The sequence below is a fragment of the Panthera onca genome, chromosome E2 (genome assembly GCF_046562875.1).
Source record: "Panthera onca isolate mPanOnc1 chromosome E2, mPanOnc1 haplotype 2, whole genome shotgun sequence".
Taxonomy (NCBI): domain Eukaryota; kingdom Metazoa; phylum Chordata; class Mammalia; order Carnivora; family Felidae; genus Panthera; species Panthera onca.
Genome location: NC_138353.1, coordinates 49637556 through 49650033, shown reverse-complemented (window position 1 = coordinate 49650033; position 12478 = coordinate 49637556). Strand labels below are relative to the sequence as shown.

At 47.8% G+C, this 12478-nt stretch overlaps 2 protein-coding genes across 5 annotated transcripts in view; one reads left to right on the top strand and one right to left on the bottom strand.

Moving 5' to 3' along the window:
* The window catches only part of ADAT1 (adenosine deaminase tRNA specific 1), a 44118-nt gene extending 35697 nt beyond the window's left edge, over nucleotides 1–8421 (top strand). For 2 of the 3 annotated variants that reach the window (XR_013552535.2, XM_078438998.2), the window contains 2 exons: nucleotides 7662–7700; nucleotides 8042–8421. Coding sequence is in view for 2 of the 3 variants with exons in the window: in XM_078438998.2 (XP_078295124.1) it covers nucleotides 7662–7668 (7 nt within the window). In the remaining variant the exon portion in view is untranslated. Of the gene's footprint in view, nucleotides 1–3005; nucleotides 3186–7661; nucleotides 7701–8041 lie in introns of all 3 variants that reach the window. The other variant, XM_078438995.2, reaches the window with a different exon arrangement.
* GABARAPL2 (GABA type A receptor associated protein like 2) lies at nucleotides 1853–12451 on the bottom strand. 2 transcript variants are annotated; one of them, XM_060650108.2, is made up of 4 exons: nucleotides 12288–12446; nucleotides 11900–11955; nucleotides 10555–10727; nucleotides 1853–2456 (listed from the first exon to the last, which is right to left on the bottom strand). In XM_060650108.2, the coding sequence occupies exons 1-4, from the start codon at nucleotides 12319–12321 to the stop codon at nucleotides 2366–2368; spliced, it is 354 nt and encodes a 117-aa protein (XP_060506091.1). In that variant the 5' UTR covers nucleotides 12322–12446; the 3' UTR covers nucleotides 1853–2365. The 2 variants fall into 2 exon arrangements, with proteins under 2 accessions (XP_060506091.1, XP_060506090.1); XM_060650107.2 differs by having other exon boundaries at nucleotides 2403–7279; nucleotides 12288–12451.
* Nucleotides 12452–12478: the final 27 nt, after the last annotated feature.

The window sequence follows — 12478 nt, the reverse complement described above, 5'->3', positions numbered from 1 at the left end:
AGGTGCCCCAAATTACTTTTAATTTTGAAGGAAAGCAAAACACAGCTGACTTAGAGACACTTGCTTTTTGATTTTCTTCTTCTCTCTACTACTGTTCATTTGTGGGTTTGTGGTTGTGAAACAGAAACAGGTCAAAATGCCTTTGAAAAGCTATCCCTCCTCCACTGCTCTATAGTCCTATCCTGTTCACATGGTTAAAAAGAGGGTTTTTTACCACTCCTTCCTACCAGTCCCTGCCTCAGGCAGGGATGGGCGAGAAGCTATTTGGTAATTCAAGTGAGGCCAGAATCCTCCTGGGGACTTTTAACATTGTCCTCAGAAGAAATGCTCTCCCACTGGACTTGCAAAGCTGACGGGGCCACTTTGCCATGACATGAGAGGAATCTGCCTGAGAATGAAGTCAACACAGAGGGAAACAAAACCAAGAGGAAAGAGTTTTGATGTTATCGTTTGATCTCTGGTTCGAGCTATGTCTGAAGCCAATGAACTATCCCTGTACAATAAGTGAAATAATAAATTGCCTTTTTAGAGCTTAAGCCAGTTTGAGTTGGGTGTATGTCACTGCAAACAAGATTCCTTTTAACACAGAACTTGTTCCTTCTTTTTACCTTGCCCACTCAGAGGTCAGTTTCTCCCTGTTTCTAGTTTAAAACTACCAGCAAAGAGACTGCAGATTTTATTGGGTCAGGTTTCAGAAAGACCAACATGATGCTTAATGACAAGAGTTTCTTCTGATCCCACCTGGGGAGCTGAGATCAGTAGAGAGCTTTGACGGGTTGCTTATATAACTTGGTAAAGTTATATTTCCTCTGTAGAAAGTTTAAGGCAGTTATTTTAACTACATGTTCCCAGATCGTGGGCTGATACCTAGTTGCTTTATTCTGATTATCTATGTAGGGCTGTAGCCTGCAACACAATCAATCTAAGGAAGATTTGGGAAAGTAACTAAGTGTTCCTCTTAGATGCATGTGTGTTGTGCCTCCACATTTATACTAATTTGTGAGAAATCATGCAATTCATGGACATGGGAAATCTAATCGTGACTTTTAGGAAGAAGAGACTGGAGAGCAGCACTAGAAAGAGTGCGGGTACATTTAAGAGTACATTACGGGGGCACCTGGGTGGCTCAGTCGGTGAAGCGTCCGACTTCGGCTCAGGTCATGATCTCACAGTTTGTGAGTTCGAGCCCCGCATCGGGCTCTATGCTGACAGCCTGGAGCCTGCTTTGCATTCTGGGTCTCATTCTCTCTCTGCCCCTCCCCAACTTGTGCTCTGTCTCTGTCTCTCAAAAATAAATAAAAATATAAAAAAAAGAAAAAAAAAGAGTACGTTACGGTCTACAGTTATTGTCCCAACACTGTATAAAATAGTGAAAGCCTGTTAACAACCCAAACACCATTAATGGGACTAGGCACGTAATAATGGTATCTTCACACAGTGCCATACTATTTGTCTATAAAAATGTATGAAAAGGCTCCCTATCAACTGATATGGAAAGATCACCAGGATATACTGTTAAATGGAAAAAAAAGCAACGTACATAAATATATATGGCTTCTTTTGTAGAAGAAGAGGAGGAGGAGTGGGAGCAGCACTTCTCAATGTCTGGCACACAGCAGTGCTGAGATTGGAATGTCTATCTTTCTATAGTTTTTAAAGCTGAATATATCCATGTGGATATATTAACCATTAAAAAAAAAAAAAAAAAACCCTCTTATGACACAGACCCCTGCTTCCTATCCTAGGCTGTGCTGCTATGGGCCCCACAATGCCTCCCGCTGGCCCAGCAGACACAGGGCTACGGCTCTCACCCATCTGTAAGAAGTAAATAAACGACATGGTCACACTGCAATGCCTTTATAAGAGGAAGTTTTATTGTTAATTATTTACCTTAATATTTTCAGAAAGAGGAACAGATAAGCTCAATCCAACATGATTGGCAGTTGGCAAAATCTAGTGAAGCAAGTGTTCTGATTGCTAAGGATTTAATTTGGGTGCTTTTAATACTTAACCATCTTTAACACTTCAAACATAATCCAGAAGAAATGCATCATCTCCCTCCCTTTCACTTTAATACCCCACCTACCTCACTTTAATATGGAAATATCTTCATTAAATAGGATCCCCAGAGGAACAAGTTCCCTGGAGTATAGCCATGAGGACAGTGCACAAAAAGGAAAACTCAAAATAAAACTCTGTATGATAATTTACTAGTCTAAGGAAACAAAACCTTCCAATATATTAAGAAATAAATCCAGTTACAAATGCACTGACAGGTCTACGTGAAGAGGTCTGGTAACTGAAAATGGCCGGCTATTTACAAGATACACAAGCAGGAGCGGCGCACCCAGCCCAGCACTGGCCCTCAGAAGCCAAAAGTGTTCTCTCCACTGTAGGCCACATACAAGAATCCGTCTTCATCTTTTTCCTTCTCGTAAAGCTGTCCCATAGTTAGGCTTGAAAGAGAAAAACAAAAAACAACATTGAAAATTGGGTTTGGTCACTGAGTCTACCCACAAGGTGCTGGGAGCGAGTCGGTTTGAAGATAAGGGACTTGACTACTAAAACAAGATGCCTGGGGCGCCTGGGTGGCTCTGTAGGTTAAGCATCTGTGCTGACAGCTCAGAGCCTGGAGCCTGTTTCGGATTCTGTGTCTCCCTCTCTCTCCCCTCCCCCACTCACGTGCGCGCTCTCTCTCTCTCTCTCTCTCCCCCCCCTCCCCCACTCGCGCTGTCTCTCTCCGTGTCTCTCAAAAATAAATACACATTTAAAATTTAAAAAAAAAATAAAAACTAGCTGTTCTACCGTGCTTTTGGTGGTAGACAAGAAAAGTAATTGAAATCTTAGCACTGCCGTGTGCCGACAATCCAGCTTTACAGAAGGGAAATGGAGCCAGGATAAATTAGGCCTCTGGCAATCAGTAGACAAGACTAGAATCAAATGTCCATTCTCCTGCCCTGAAGCAAGGCCATTTAACCCACCCTCACGCCAAGTTATTCTTTCAGAGGCCAGCTCTGGTTAGCACTTGAATGCTTTCTGGATGCCGAGGGCAAGACAAAAAAACTAAGCAAAATGAAGAGCCTAAGCAGCCCATCCCTGTGTGGGTGGAGGGCCAAGGTAAAGAAGTGTACATGGAGCGTGCTTCTCCTTCAGGCTCATTTGAAGGTGGATCATTTGTACCTAACGTAAGTACAAGTGGGTTCATTCTTGTAGATGCTCCCCCACCAAAAACCCTGTGCCCCCGAGATCGGCATCGGTGCCATCAAAGAGAAGTTATTTTCCTCACACGTAATGCAGAAAGTTCTCAGAATATATCTGGAATCCAGAGAAACTCTGCCCAACCTTCTGAAGAACCCTCCAGAAATAGGTATTGTTTAAACATGTGTGGGTGGGAAAACTGGTTTTCCCTAAGCCATAAAACAGACTGCAGTACAGGAGACCTAATCTAGTTCTCTGCCATGAAACTGAGCTGTACCGGCTCCAGGGTAAGACTAGTAACACGGGGAACCCCAGGCGAGCTCTGGCCACGTGACTGTTCTAGGAGAGCCGAGGAGGAGGCACAGACATGTGCTAAACATCAGTGTGACCACACGCGTGGGGTCAACCAGAACCAGCAGTAAGATACCAGTCTGAGAGCCAGCTGAAGACCTCAGAGGTCACTAGCTGGACAGGTCATAATAGGTGCTCACATGCAGGATTCAGTAAAACTGAGGCAGGGGGGCGGGAGATGGAGGGGTCCGAGGCTTCAAGCTGGTGAAACAATCACAGCCCCACCCTGCTGCTGTGTTCCTAGCAGGCCTCATGGGACCTCCATATAAACAGGGATACAGGCCACATTTTTATAAAGGGGAATTTTTCCTTTTCTCTTCTTCCTGCCCAATTGCAAGGTTAGCCTGGTTGGCTGTGTGGGTAGATGAGAATTCTTAAGTAACAAGTGGGGGTGGATAGGTATGAATACAAAGGACCTGTCACCAGCATCTGGTAAACGGCGCTCCCTGTGAGGACCTCCTAACCTGGACTCCACAGAAAGACTTCCTGGAATGGCCCTATCCACTAGTGCTATTTCTGCCATGATAGAAATGTCCTGTATTTTTGCTGTCCCATACAGTAGCCGCTGGCTACATTCAGCACTTGAAATAAGGCTCCCTGAATTGGGATGTGCTGTAAGTGTAAAACATACACACGATTTCAAGACCTGATATGAAAAAAGGATGTACAAATCTCAATTTTTATTACCTGCTGAAATGACATTTTAGATATACTAAATAAAGTATACTATTAAAATTAATTTCACCTGTTTCTCTTTAAATGTACTGGAACATTTTAAATTACATTTGTAATGTAATTTGCACAGGCCATTTCTCGACAGCACTGACCTGGAACATGTGAGGACTTGAGGGACAGTGGGTAGAGACAGGAACCCCATCCTGGGGACCCCTAGAGTGTTGGGTCTCAAACCTCAGCTACACAACAGAATCTCCGGGGAACTTTAAAACCTCTCCCTGCCCAAGCCCCACCCCAGACCAATTAAATCAGAATCTCTGGAGGTCGGAGCCAGGCATCAGTATGTTTTAAAATGCCCAAGATGATTCCAGGTGCAGCTAGGTTGAGAACCGGTCTCTCTGCCAGAGGAAGACACATGCTAGTCTTTGCCTGTTTGAGATGCTCATCTTTAAGAGTCATGTGATCTGGGACTGGAGTAAGGAGCCAGCGGCTAGCAAAAGGCTTGACATGGAGCTCAGTCTCTCAGGAAGATTCTTACCCTGGTGGTTGGGAATGCCCTGAGGAACCCTGCTTTTCTCTGAGACTCCTTAGAATGAGGCCACAGGGAAAACAGCTACAGTTATTGCCACAGCTCTCTTACCCCACGTCATCCTAGTATCCAGGATGACCATGACGAGCACCTGTCCTCCCTCTCCCCACCACCAGTACCAGAGGGATTTAGAGGCAGAGGTCAAAGACACTGTGTGCAGTTCAAAGGCGGCCACCCCTTGATGCCAATGTCAAGTCTGGCTCCATCTGAAGACTAAGTGTGCTCTTTTCCTAGCAAGTTAGCAGCCCTAGTGCGATGGCTCTAAATCCCACTTCTGAGTAAGAAACACTCGAGGAGCTCATAAATACCAGCGGCCAACCCCTGACTCTGCCTAATATGAACAATGACCACTGGAGCCACGCTGTCTAAGGCAGGCTCTGAGACTGAACGCGGAGGCCCATCATCATGCGGCTCTCGTGCCTGCCTGCTTTTAGATTCCATTGTCTTCTAAGTAAAACCTGCATTTATAAATCTCTCTAACCAGTGCCCCAGCAGCTATGGAGGGTGATCATAAAACTCCTAATTATAATAGCACTTACGTGCCAAGCACTGTTCTAAGTGTGTTTATATTAACTCTTTTTTTTTTTAATTTTTTTTTAACCTTTATTTATTTTTGAGACAGAGAGAAATAGAACATGAACGGGGTGGGTCAGAGAGAGAGGGAGACACAGAATCTGAAACAGGCTCCAGGCTCCGAGCTGTCAGCACAGAGCCCGATGCGGGGCTCGAACCCACGGACTGCGAGATCGTGACCTGAGCTGAAGTCGGATGCTTAGCCGACTGAGCCACCCAGGCGCCCCTATATTAACTCTTTTTATCCTCACAACAATCTTATGAGGCGGCCTAAGTTTAGAAATAATAAAAGTGAGCCACAGAGAAGTTAAGTGACTCACCCCAGATCACACAGCTAGGACACACTCTTACCACTGAGCTGGGCTGCCTCCAAGTGCATACACAGATCCATTCTACTGGCCGAACGGCAGCATCCTGTAGCTCCCGCAGAGGTCTCCCTGAGAAAAGCGCCTCTCACACACACAAACGTGCATACAAAATCACTGGCACTCTAGTTCAAGTGCCCATCCGGATTCAGTAGGTCGGAGTGGGGCCTGAGATTCTACGTTTGTAACAGCTTCCCAGGTAAGACCGCCACTGCCAGCCTCTGCGTCACACAGAGCTCCCTCCTTCAGATCCTGTAACGTGACAACTGTTGTGCCTGGTGACTGCAAGATTCCTCTCCCTGCCCCGCGTGGAAACTTTCTCTGTCACGCAGCCTCGTGTGGAAACTTTATTTAGTTGGCAGCAGCACTGGGTCCTTATACTCGGGACACCCCTTGGGCAGAAACTTGGAAACTCAACGCTGGGAGCTGAACACTCCATTTAGCAGCCTGTGAGCGAATGCCCGGTTTCGAGGTATCACTGAGCGCCAAGAAAGAAGACTGACACATCTGTAAGGTATGATTTCAAAATAGCACTTATGGAATCGGGTGACACACATACAAAGTCAGAATAATTTGGCCTGGAGCCCCAGAGAGCCAGGCCACAAACAGTTTAAATTTTAAGTCCGTTAAAAAAAAGAGTTAAATGGAAGGCAGCGAGATAAAACAGCAGGAGGCTGGCACATCAGTTTAGGACAAGTTCCACAAGCCTCTGAGAAGATGCGCTTCCCTCTCAGAGGTCACAGAGCCCAAGCCATACAGCGCTGGGCAGGCTGCTGCCAGAATGCCCGGAGGATCCTCACGCGCATGCGCCTGCGAGGCCAAGCCGCACAGACCTGCTGAATGGCCTGATCACTTACGAGCAACACTGCAACTCCAAGGCCTCCTGCCTAAGTCACTGGCTGGGGAAGACACCCACAGATGACCTCCAGTCCCTGACACTAAAGCACCCCGCTGTGGCATCAACTATTACATACATGCACCCAACCCAGAAGGGTACCGCTGAGTACCAGAAGCACTGCCACCTTCCAAACTCTTGAGTCTGACCAGGAAAGAAATGGAAAAAGCCAGTGGCAGATTGTAAGTCATGAAGCCAATCTAAGTAAGGTATGGTGATACCCTCAAGTACTGTCACCCACCCCTCCATTCAGAGTCACACAGATCCAGACAAATGAGCCTTTCATAAAGGCACCTTTCAGAAGGATCCACATCCAGAAATAGCCGAGCTGCTGAGGGCAAACATTAGATTTAAGCTGCTCAAGAGCCTCTGCGCTGGAGGAGGCTGACCTAGAACTGTGTGGGTGCCTGATCCCTGCAGAACCTCCCCCAAGGGGCAAGGGCCAACCAAGGGCAGCTCATGAAGGCTGTGGGATCCAGCTTGACTCATGAACCGGCTGGACTGATGGGCACACACCTGGTCACCCATCTGCTTTGGAGCCCACGTGCTTCCACCGGACCTGGATTTCTCTCTTTCCCAGCAGGGGAGGGCAGATGGGGTGAGGTGGGAGGACAGTGGCCACTGCTATGGACCCTGGAAAGGCAACCACCTCAAAGTGAAAGTTAATTTAGCCATGAAGGTTCCCTGACATTCTACAACATAAAAACTAACTTCTGGCTATTCCTTTTATCAGATTTTTCTCTGATATAAATTCCATTACTTCTGGAATGAATCCTGTTCTTGAATAAGTATTTACCTAGAAATGATCAAAAGTGCTTAATTTAAGTACATTTCTAAATAAAGGATGAATGCACTGTAAGATCTCACAACTTCCCTTTACTTAGTATCTCTTTAAGATCAAAAAGCAACTAAGCACCACAATCTTAAACACAGGTTTCCAAAGGTAACATTCCTAAATTATAACATCTTAGAGATATTTTATTTAATAATATACTACTGTTTCTATTTTAAACAGGGATTAAGAAGACTCTGTGTTCTAAACAAAGACCAAAAGGTAGGTGCCACTGCCAGGTCTGGGCTTCCCTGTAAGGCCATGACTGGGAAGCGTGTACGGATATCCTTTGAGTTCTGCCTGCATCAAGGCACAATTCTCCTTCCGTTTCTGGCCTGATTCTGAATGCAGGCACATAGGCAGAGAATTTAACTTTCCAATGCTAAATGGGAAAAGGGAGTGGCGATCCTACCCCCTCTGCCCTGCTTTTTAAAAAAATGGAGAACTCAAAGAATTTAGCAAGTAAAACTCTCAGGGACTTGCCTTGGTCTCTATTTCTGGAATCAATATTTAATACTAACTACTCTAAACAATGACCACATTTTTACGACCACAATTTTTAGCTGTGTTACAGAACGCTCTCCCAAAGTTCCACTCCAAGGCAAGAATAACTGAAGTTGCTTCTGCTCCACCTCTCGCTCACTCCACCAGTGACCCTCGGCGCAGATCCGTCATGGACAGGGCAGGGCTCCTGCAGGCCTGGACTCCTCCCTTCCCGACTATTCCTCTCGCCGCTCTTGGAAGCATGCAAGCTCCAGCAGAAGGTTAAGGGAGGCCCCACACTTCCTAAGGAGGCTGGAAGGAGCTGAGGAAGAAGCTGCTGCTCAGCTGCCTTAAGGAGGAGATGACAAAGCTGAGTCACACACGGGCTTTAGGGGGAGACCCTGTGACAGTTTTGTGTGTGCTACCATCAGGTGATTACCGCCAGCATAAAGCCCAATGATGTCACATACCTCTTTTGTTTAGAAACAATTTTTTTTGAGTTTATTTATTTATTTTGAGAGAGAGAGTGCAAGCGAGGGAGGGGCAGAGACTGAGGGAGAGAGAGAGAATCCCAAGTAGGCTCTGCCCTGTCAGCGCAGAGCCCAAAGCGGGGCTTGAACTTATGAACCATGAGATCATAACCAGAGCTGAAATCAAGAGCCGGAGGCTCAACCGACTGAGCCACCCAGGCACCCCGAAGAACAATTTTTCTTAATAAAACCCCCCAGCAAATAACTGCTGCATTAAGCCTGAAGCAGAAAGCCTTTAACTGGGGCCACAGGCCTAGACAGAGGAAGCCTGGTTAGTGACTCTCTAAAATCGGGACTTGGGTCACTGCTGCATCATCTGCTTTAGGGCAGATTCTTATCAGGTTGGAAAGGCAAATGGGACTTGGAGAGAAAATGAAGCAGCCTCTGCTGCCCTGAGAATCACTCTTCATTTCCAATTCTATTTATATCTCAGGGATAATGGAGGGAGGGGGCAGTTGCTAATCTGTAGCCATTTTAATTGCTAGATTAACATGGAGTCCTCAGAGTAACAGTGTCTCCAGAAGCCTACTTCATTTCCTTCAAGAAATATCAGAGGATCAGAATCGAGTAAAATAAATTCAATGCCACAGGTCTTAGTCGCCTACTTCCTCCACCTAAGAAGCCACCTCCAGGAAGGAGGAAACGCAGGGTCACTAAAGCTCTACCGAAGCTGCAGGTGGTATGAGTAAAGATTTACCTCCCCCACAGCCTTAAGGGAAGCTGAGTATGACCACAGAGGCCGAGGGCTTCCGCCCCTGATGAAAAGTACACCCAGCACCGCAGTGCCTAGAGGCCTGGGAAGAGAGGCTGGAAGAGCCCCACCAGGTGGCAAGACCGCCTCTGCCAACACCACAGCTTCCCGAACTATAGCTGCGGGAGACCCACAGCACCCAGCAGGCAGGGCTCGGCCTACCTTCTCAGGCAGGACACCGGCCTTACTGAAGAACCTTTCACTTCTCCCCTATCCTGCTTCTCTGCCAAACACAGGAAATGGAGGCAGTGGAGGTTGGGAAAGCAAAAATCAGACCAACAAGTAGCCAGACCTCTCTACTTTTCATAGGAAGAGGAATGGAGTTTGGCTTAGGCCTTTTCTGGACCTTCCAAGGATTTTCAAAGGAAACATACTTTGGCCACCCTGGGCTAGTTCCCAGGGCTTCTGAAAGCCTTAGCTTTTAGAAGTGCTACTTTTGGGGGGTAACAAATGAGACTTAGTTTGGGTCGCCAAGATGACATGTAGCCAGGGAACCCACGCTCAGGGGAGAGGGACTAGCATCTGGCTCAGGGTCTAGAAGTACTCAACCAGTAATGGGAAAGGACTGACCAGGAATTTAGAATGAGTCCATTTTCTTCTTTCCATAGGCAACTAAAGCTAGGCAGTCAACTACACAGAAGAAGGGAATCGTAATGCCCCTGCCTTGATTCAGGTCCCAAGTTATCCCAAAGAACGCTTCCAGGCAGCCCAAGAGCTGGAGCGAGGGGGCGGTTACTCTGTCAGTGAAAGCAGGTGTGACGAGGGGGGTGGACGTCTGTAAAGAGACCACGGAGCCTTTTGCTGGACAGCAGCCATTTTAACATACCTGAGGATCAGGCAGCTACACACTCTGACTCTGACAGTGGCACCGAAATAAGTCTGGAGAGCAAGCAGCAGGGTGATTAACTGAAGCTGAGCCTCAGGAGGGCCCACAAGCTCCCAGTGGAGAATCCCAGGACTTATTTCATGGGTCATTTGAAGAAAATCTCATTTTAGGCTTCAGTTCTACTGATGGCTTAAGGCTAAGTAAGTCCTCAACTGTGTTAAAGGATTCGTGAGGCTCTGAGGCTGCATTTCTTTATTATTATTATTATTATTTTTTTTTTTTTTTTTAAGTCCAACCTTGTTCTGTTTTTTTAACCCGAAGTACATTCCATGTACTGCAGCTCTTTCTTATTTTCCTTGAACTCCTCATGTCAGGGAGCACAAAATCCAGATTTCCAGTCAGGACATTTATGAGTTTTCTGACCTTCAAAGTTTTGAGTTCTGTAAGCAGCTAAGCAGATAGCCAATGCCAGTAAACACTTCTTACCTGGACTGTGGGACTGTCTTATCCACAAACAGGAAGATTGCCTTTTCAGAAGGAAGCTGGATCCTTTTCCTGATGATCCACATGAACTGAGCCACAGTGATGTCAGATGGAACCAGATACTTCCGTTTGTCAATGTCAACAATCTGAGAGCCTGAGACTTTTTCCACAATCACCTGGGAAAACAGAGAGAGGTCAGGATTGGGTTTCTAAAGCGAGGCTCTGGCCCTGCACTGCTCTAGCCTTGCCCTGTCAGGGAGCTGATGAATAGTATGTGGGAAAGAGTGGGTGGGAAACTGTACAACACTGGAAAACATGCCCTTGATTTAATAAACCACAAACTCTTAACTCTGGAGGTTAAGAACTGATATAAATGTGTGACAGGCAAACAGTAAGTGCTTTTCTGTGGTCAATTATATTTATCATCTTGGATCTCAGCATGCATGAGAGAAACACAGCCCTTACTTGAAAGCTTTTCCACATTTTGTCTGAGTAGACCTGAGAATATCTGCTGAGAGTTTCATCTATAGCCAGTTACTGCAGGACCTCAGAATGGGTCTGCCTTCACACTACAGGGGAAGTACGATCCCAAGGAACACAGGAAACAGGAACGGATAGACTAATGGGAGTGAGTGGCAATCCCAGCCGGCCAAGAACCAAGCTCCTCATTTGGCCTGTTCCTACTCTCCCTGAACTAGGTTTCAAATGTGTCCCTCCTAACCCCTCCCTCAAAGTAGCTATTCAAAGTGCTACGGTAACAGACATGCATGTCCTTTAAAACTCAGTAAGGATTACAGAAACTTTATCTCCTACCACAGAAGAAATAGAGGAACGTATTTATTACTGATTAAGGAGAAACCAGGGAAGAAGGGGTTCTCGGACGCTTTTAAGATTTTTTGGTCAGGAAAGGATGACCGGGTCAAAGTGAAGAAAGGCAGCTAGAAGGCAGGTAAAGACGGAGGCTCAAAGTTAAAGATGAGTGTCCTGCGACTAAAGTACCGCTTCGAAGACCAAAGTGACAGTCTTCCCCCATCACTGTTCCCAAAAGTGGCAGTGACCTGTTGCCCTGTCCTAGAACATCGTTCCTTACATAATTGGCGAGGGAGCCCAGAGGCTGCAGGCAGCTCGCTGGCCTAGATCGGGAGATTCAGCACTGAGTCGCCCTGAACAGCACCAATTCAAGACCCTCACGTCTGGGCCCCGGAAGGCCCCTAACCCAGTCTGGCCTGTCTGCTACTATAACTGGGACTGGAACCTCAACTTGTCAACTGTTGAATGGCCCGGGGCCCTGTCACTAGTCCTAGACGACGGGGTGACTGCGAGGTGAGGGGGCGGGGAGTGCACTCACCGGAACCCGGTCGGGATATTTCGCTCGGATCTTCGCAGATTCCACACATCTGTGTTCTGTGGGAGACACACACCGGACTGACGGTCGCGCCTGCCCGTGGGCCGGTTCCCGGGCCCCCGGCCCTCCTCCCCCAGCGACCTGCGTACGCCCGGGGCCCTTGTTCCGGCGTCCCGGCGGCCTCGGTCCTCCGTACCGAGCCACCCGGAAAAAGGGCAAAAGGCGGCACAAGGTCCGTGGGCAGCCGCCGGGGGCACCGGAGCCTCAGCGACCCGAGTCCGAGCGCGGCCTCCGCCCCGCCCGGCCGAGCCCAGCCCAAGGCGACCCGAGTGGGGGAGGGGGCCCACCCGCCGCCCCGACCCCCACCCCCGGCCTCTGACGGAGCCCTTACCCAGCGAGTGGTCCTCCTTGAACATCCACTTCATGGCGGCGGCGGGGAAGGGATGCAGCCGGCTCTCGGAGCCGCGGAGCTCAGCGCACCAACCACAACAACAACGACGGCAGCGGCAGCAGCAGCGGCGACTACACGGCAGGCGGGACTTCCGGCTGCCGGAGCCTAGGAACCGGCTGGGGGCGGGGCTT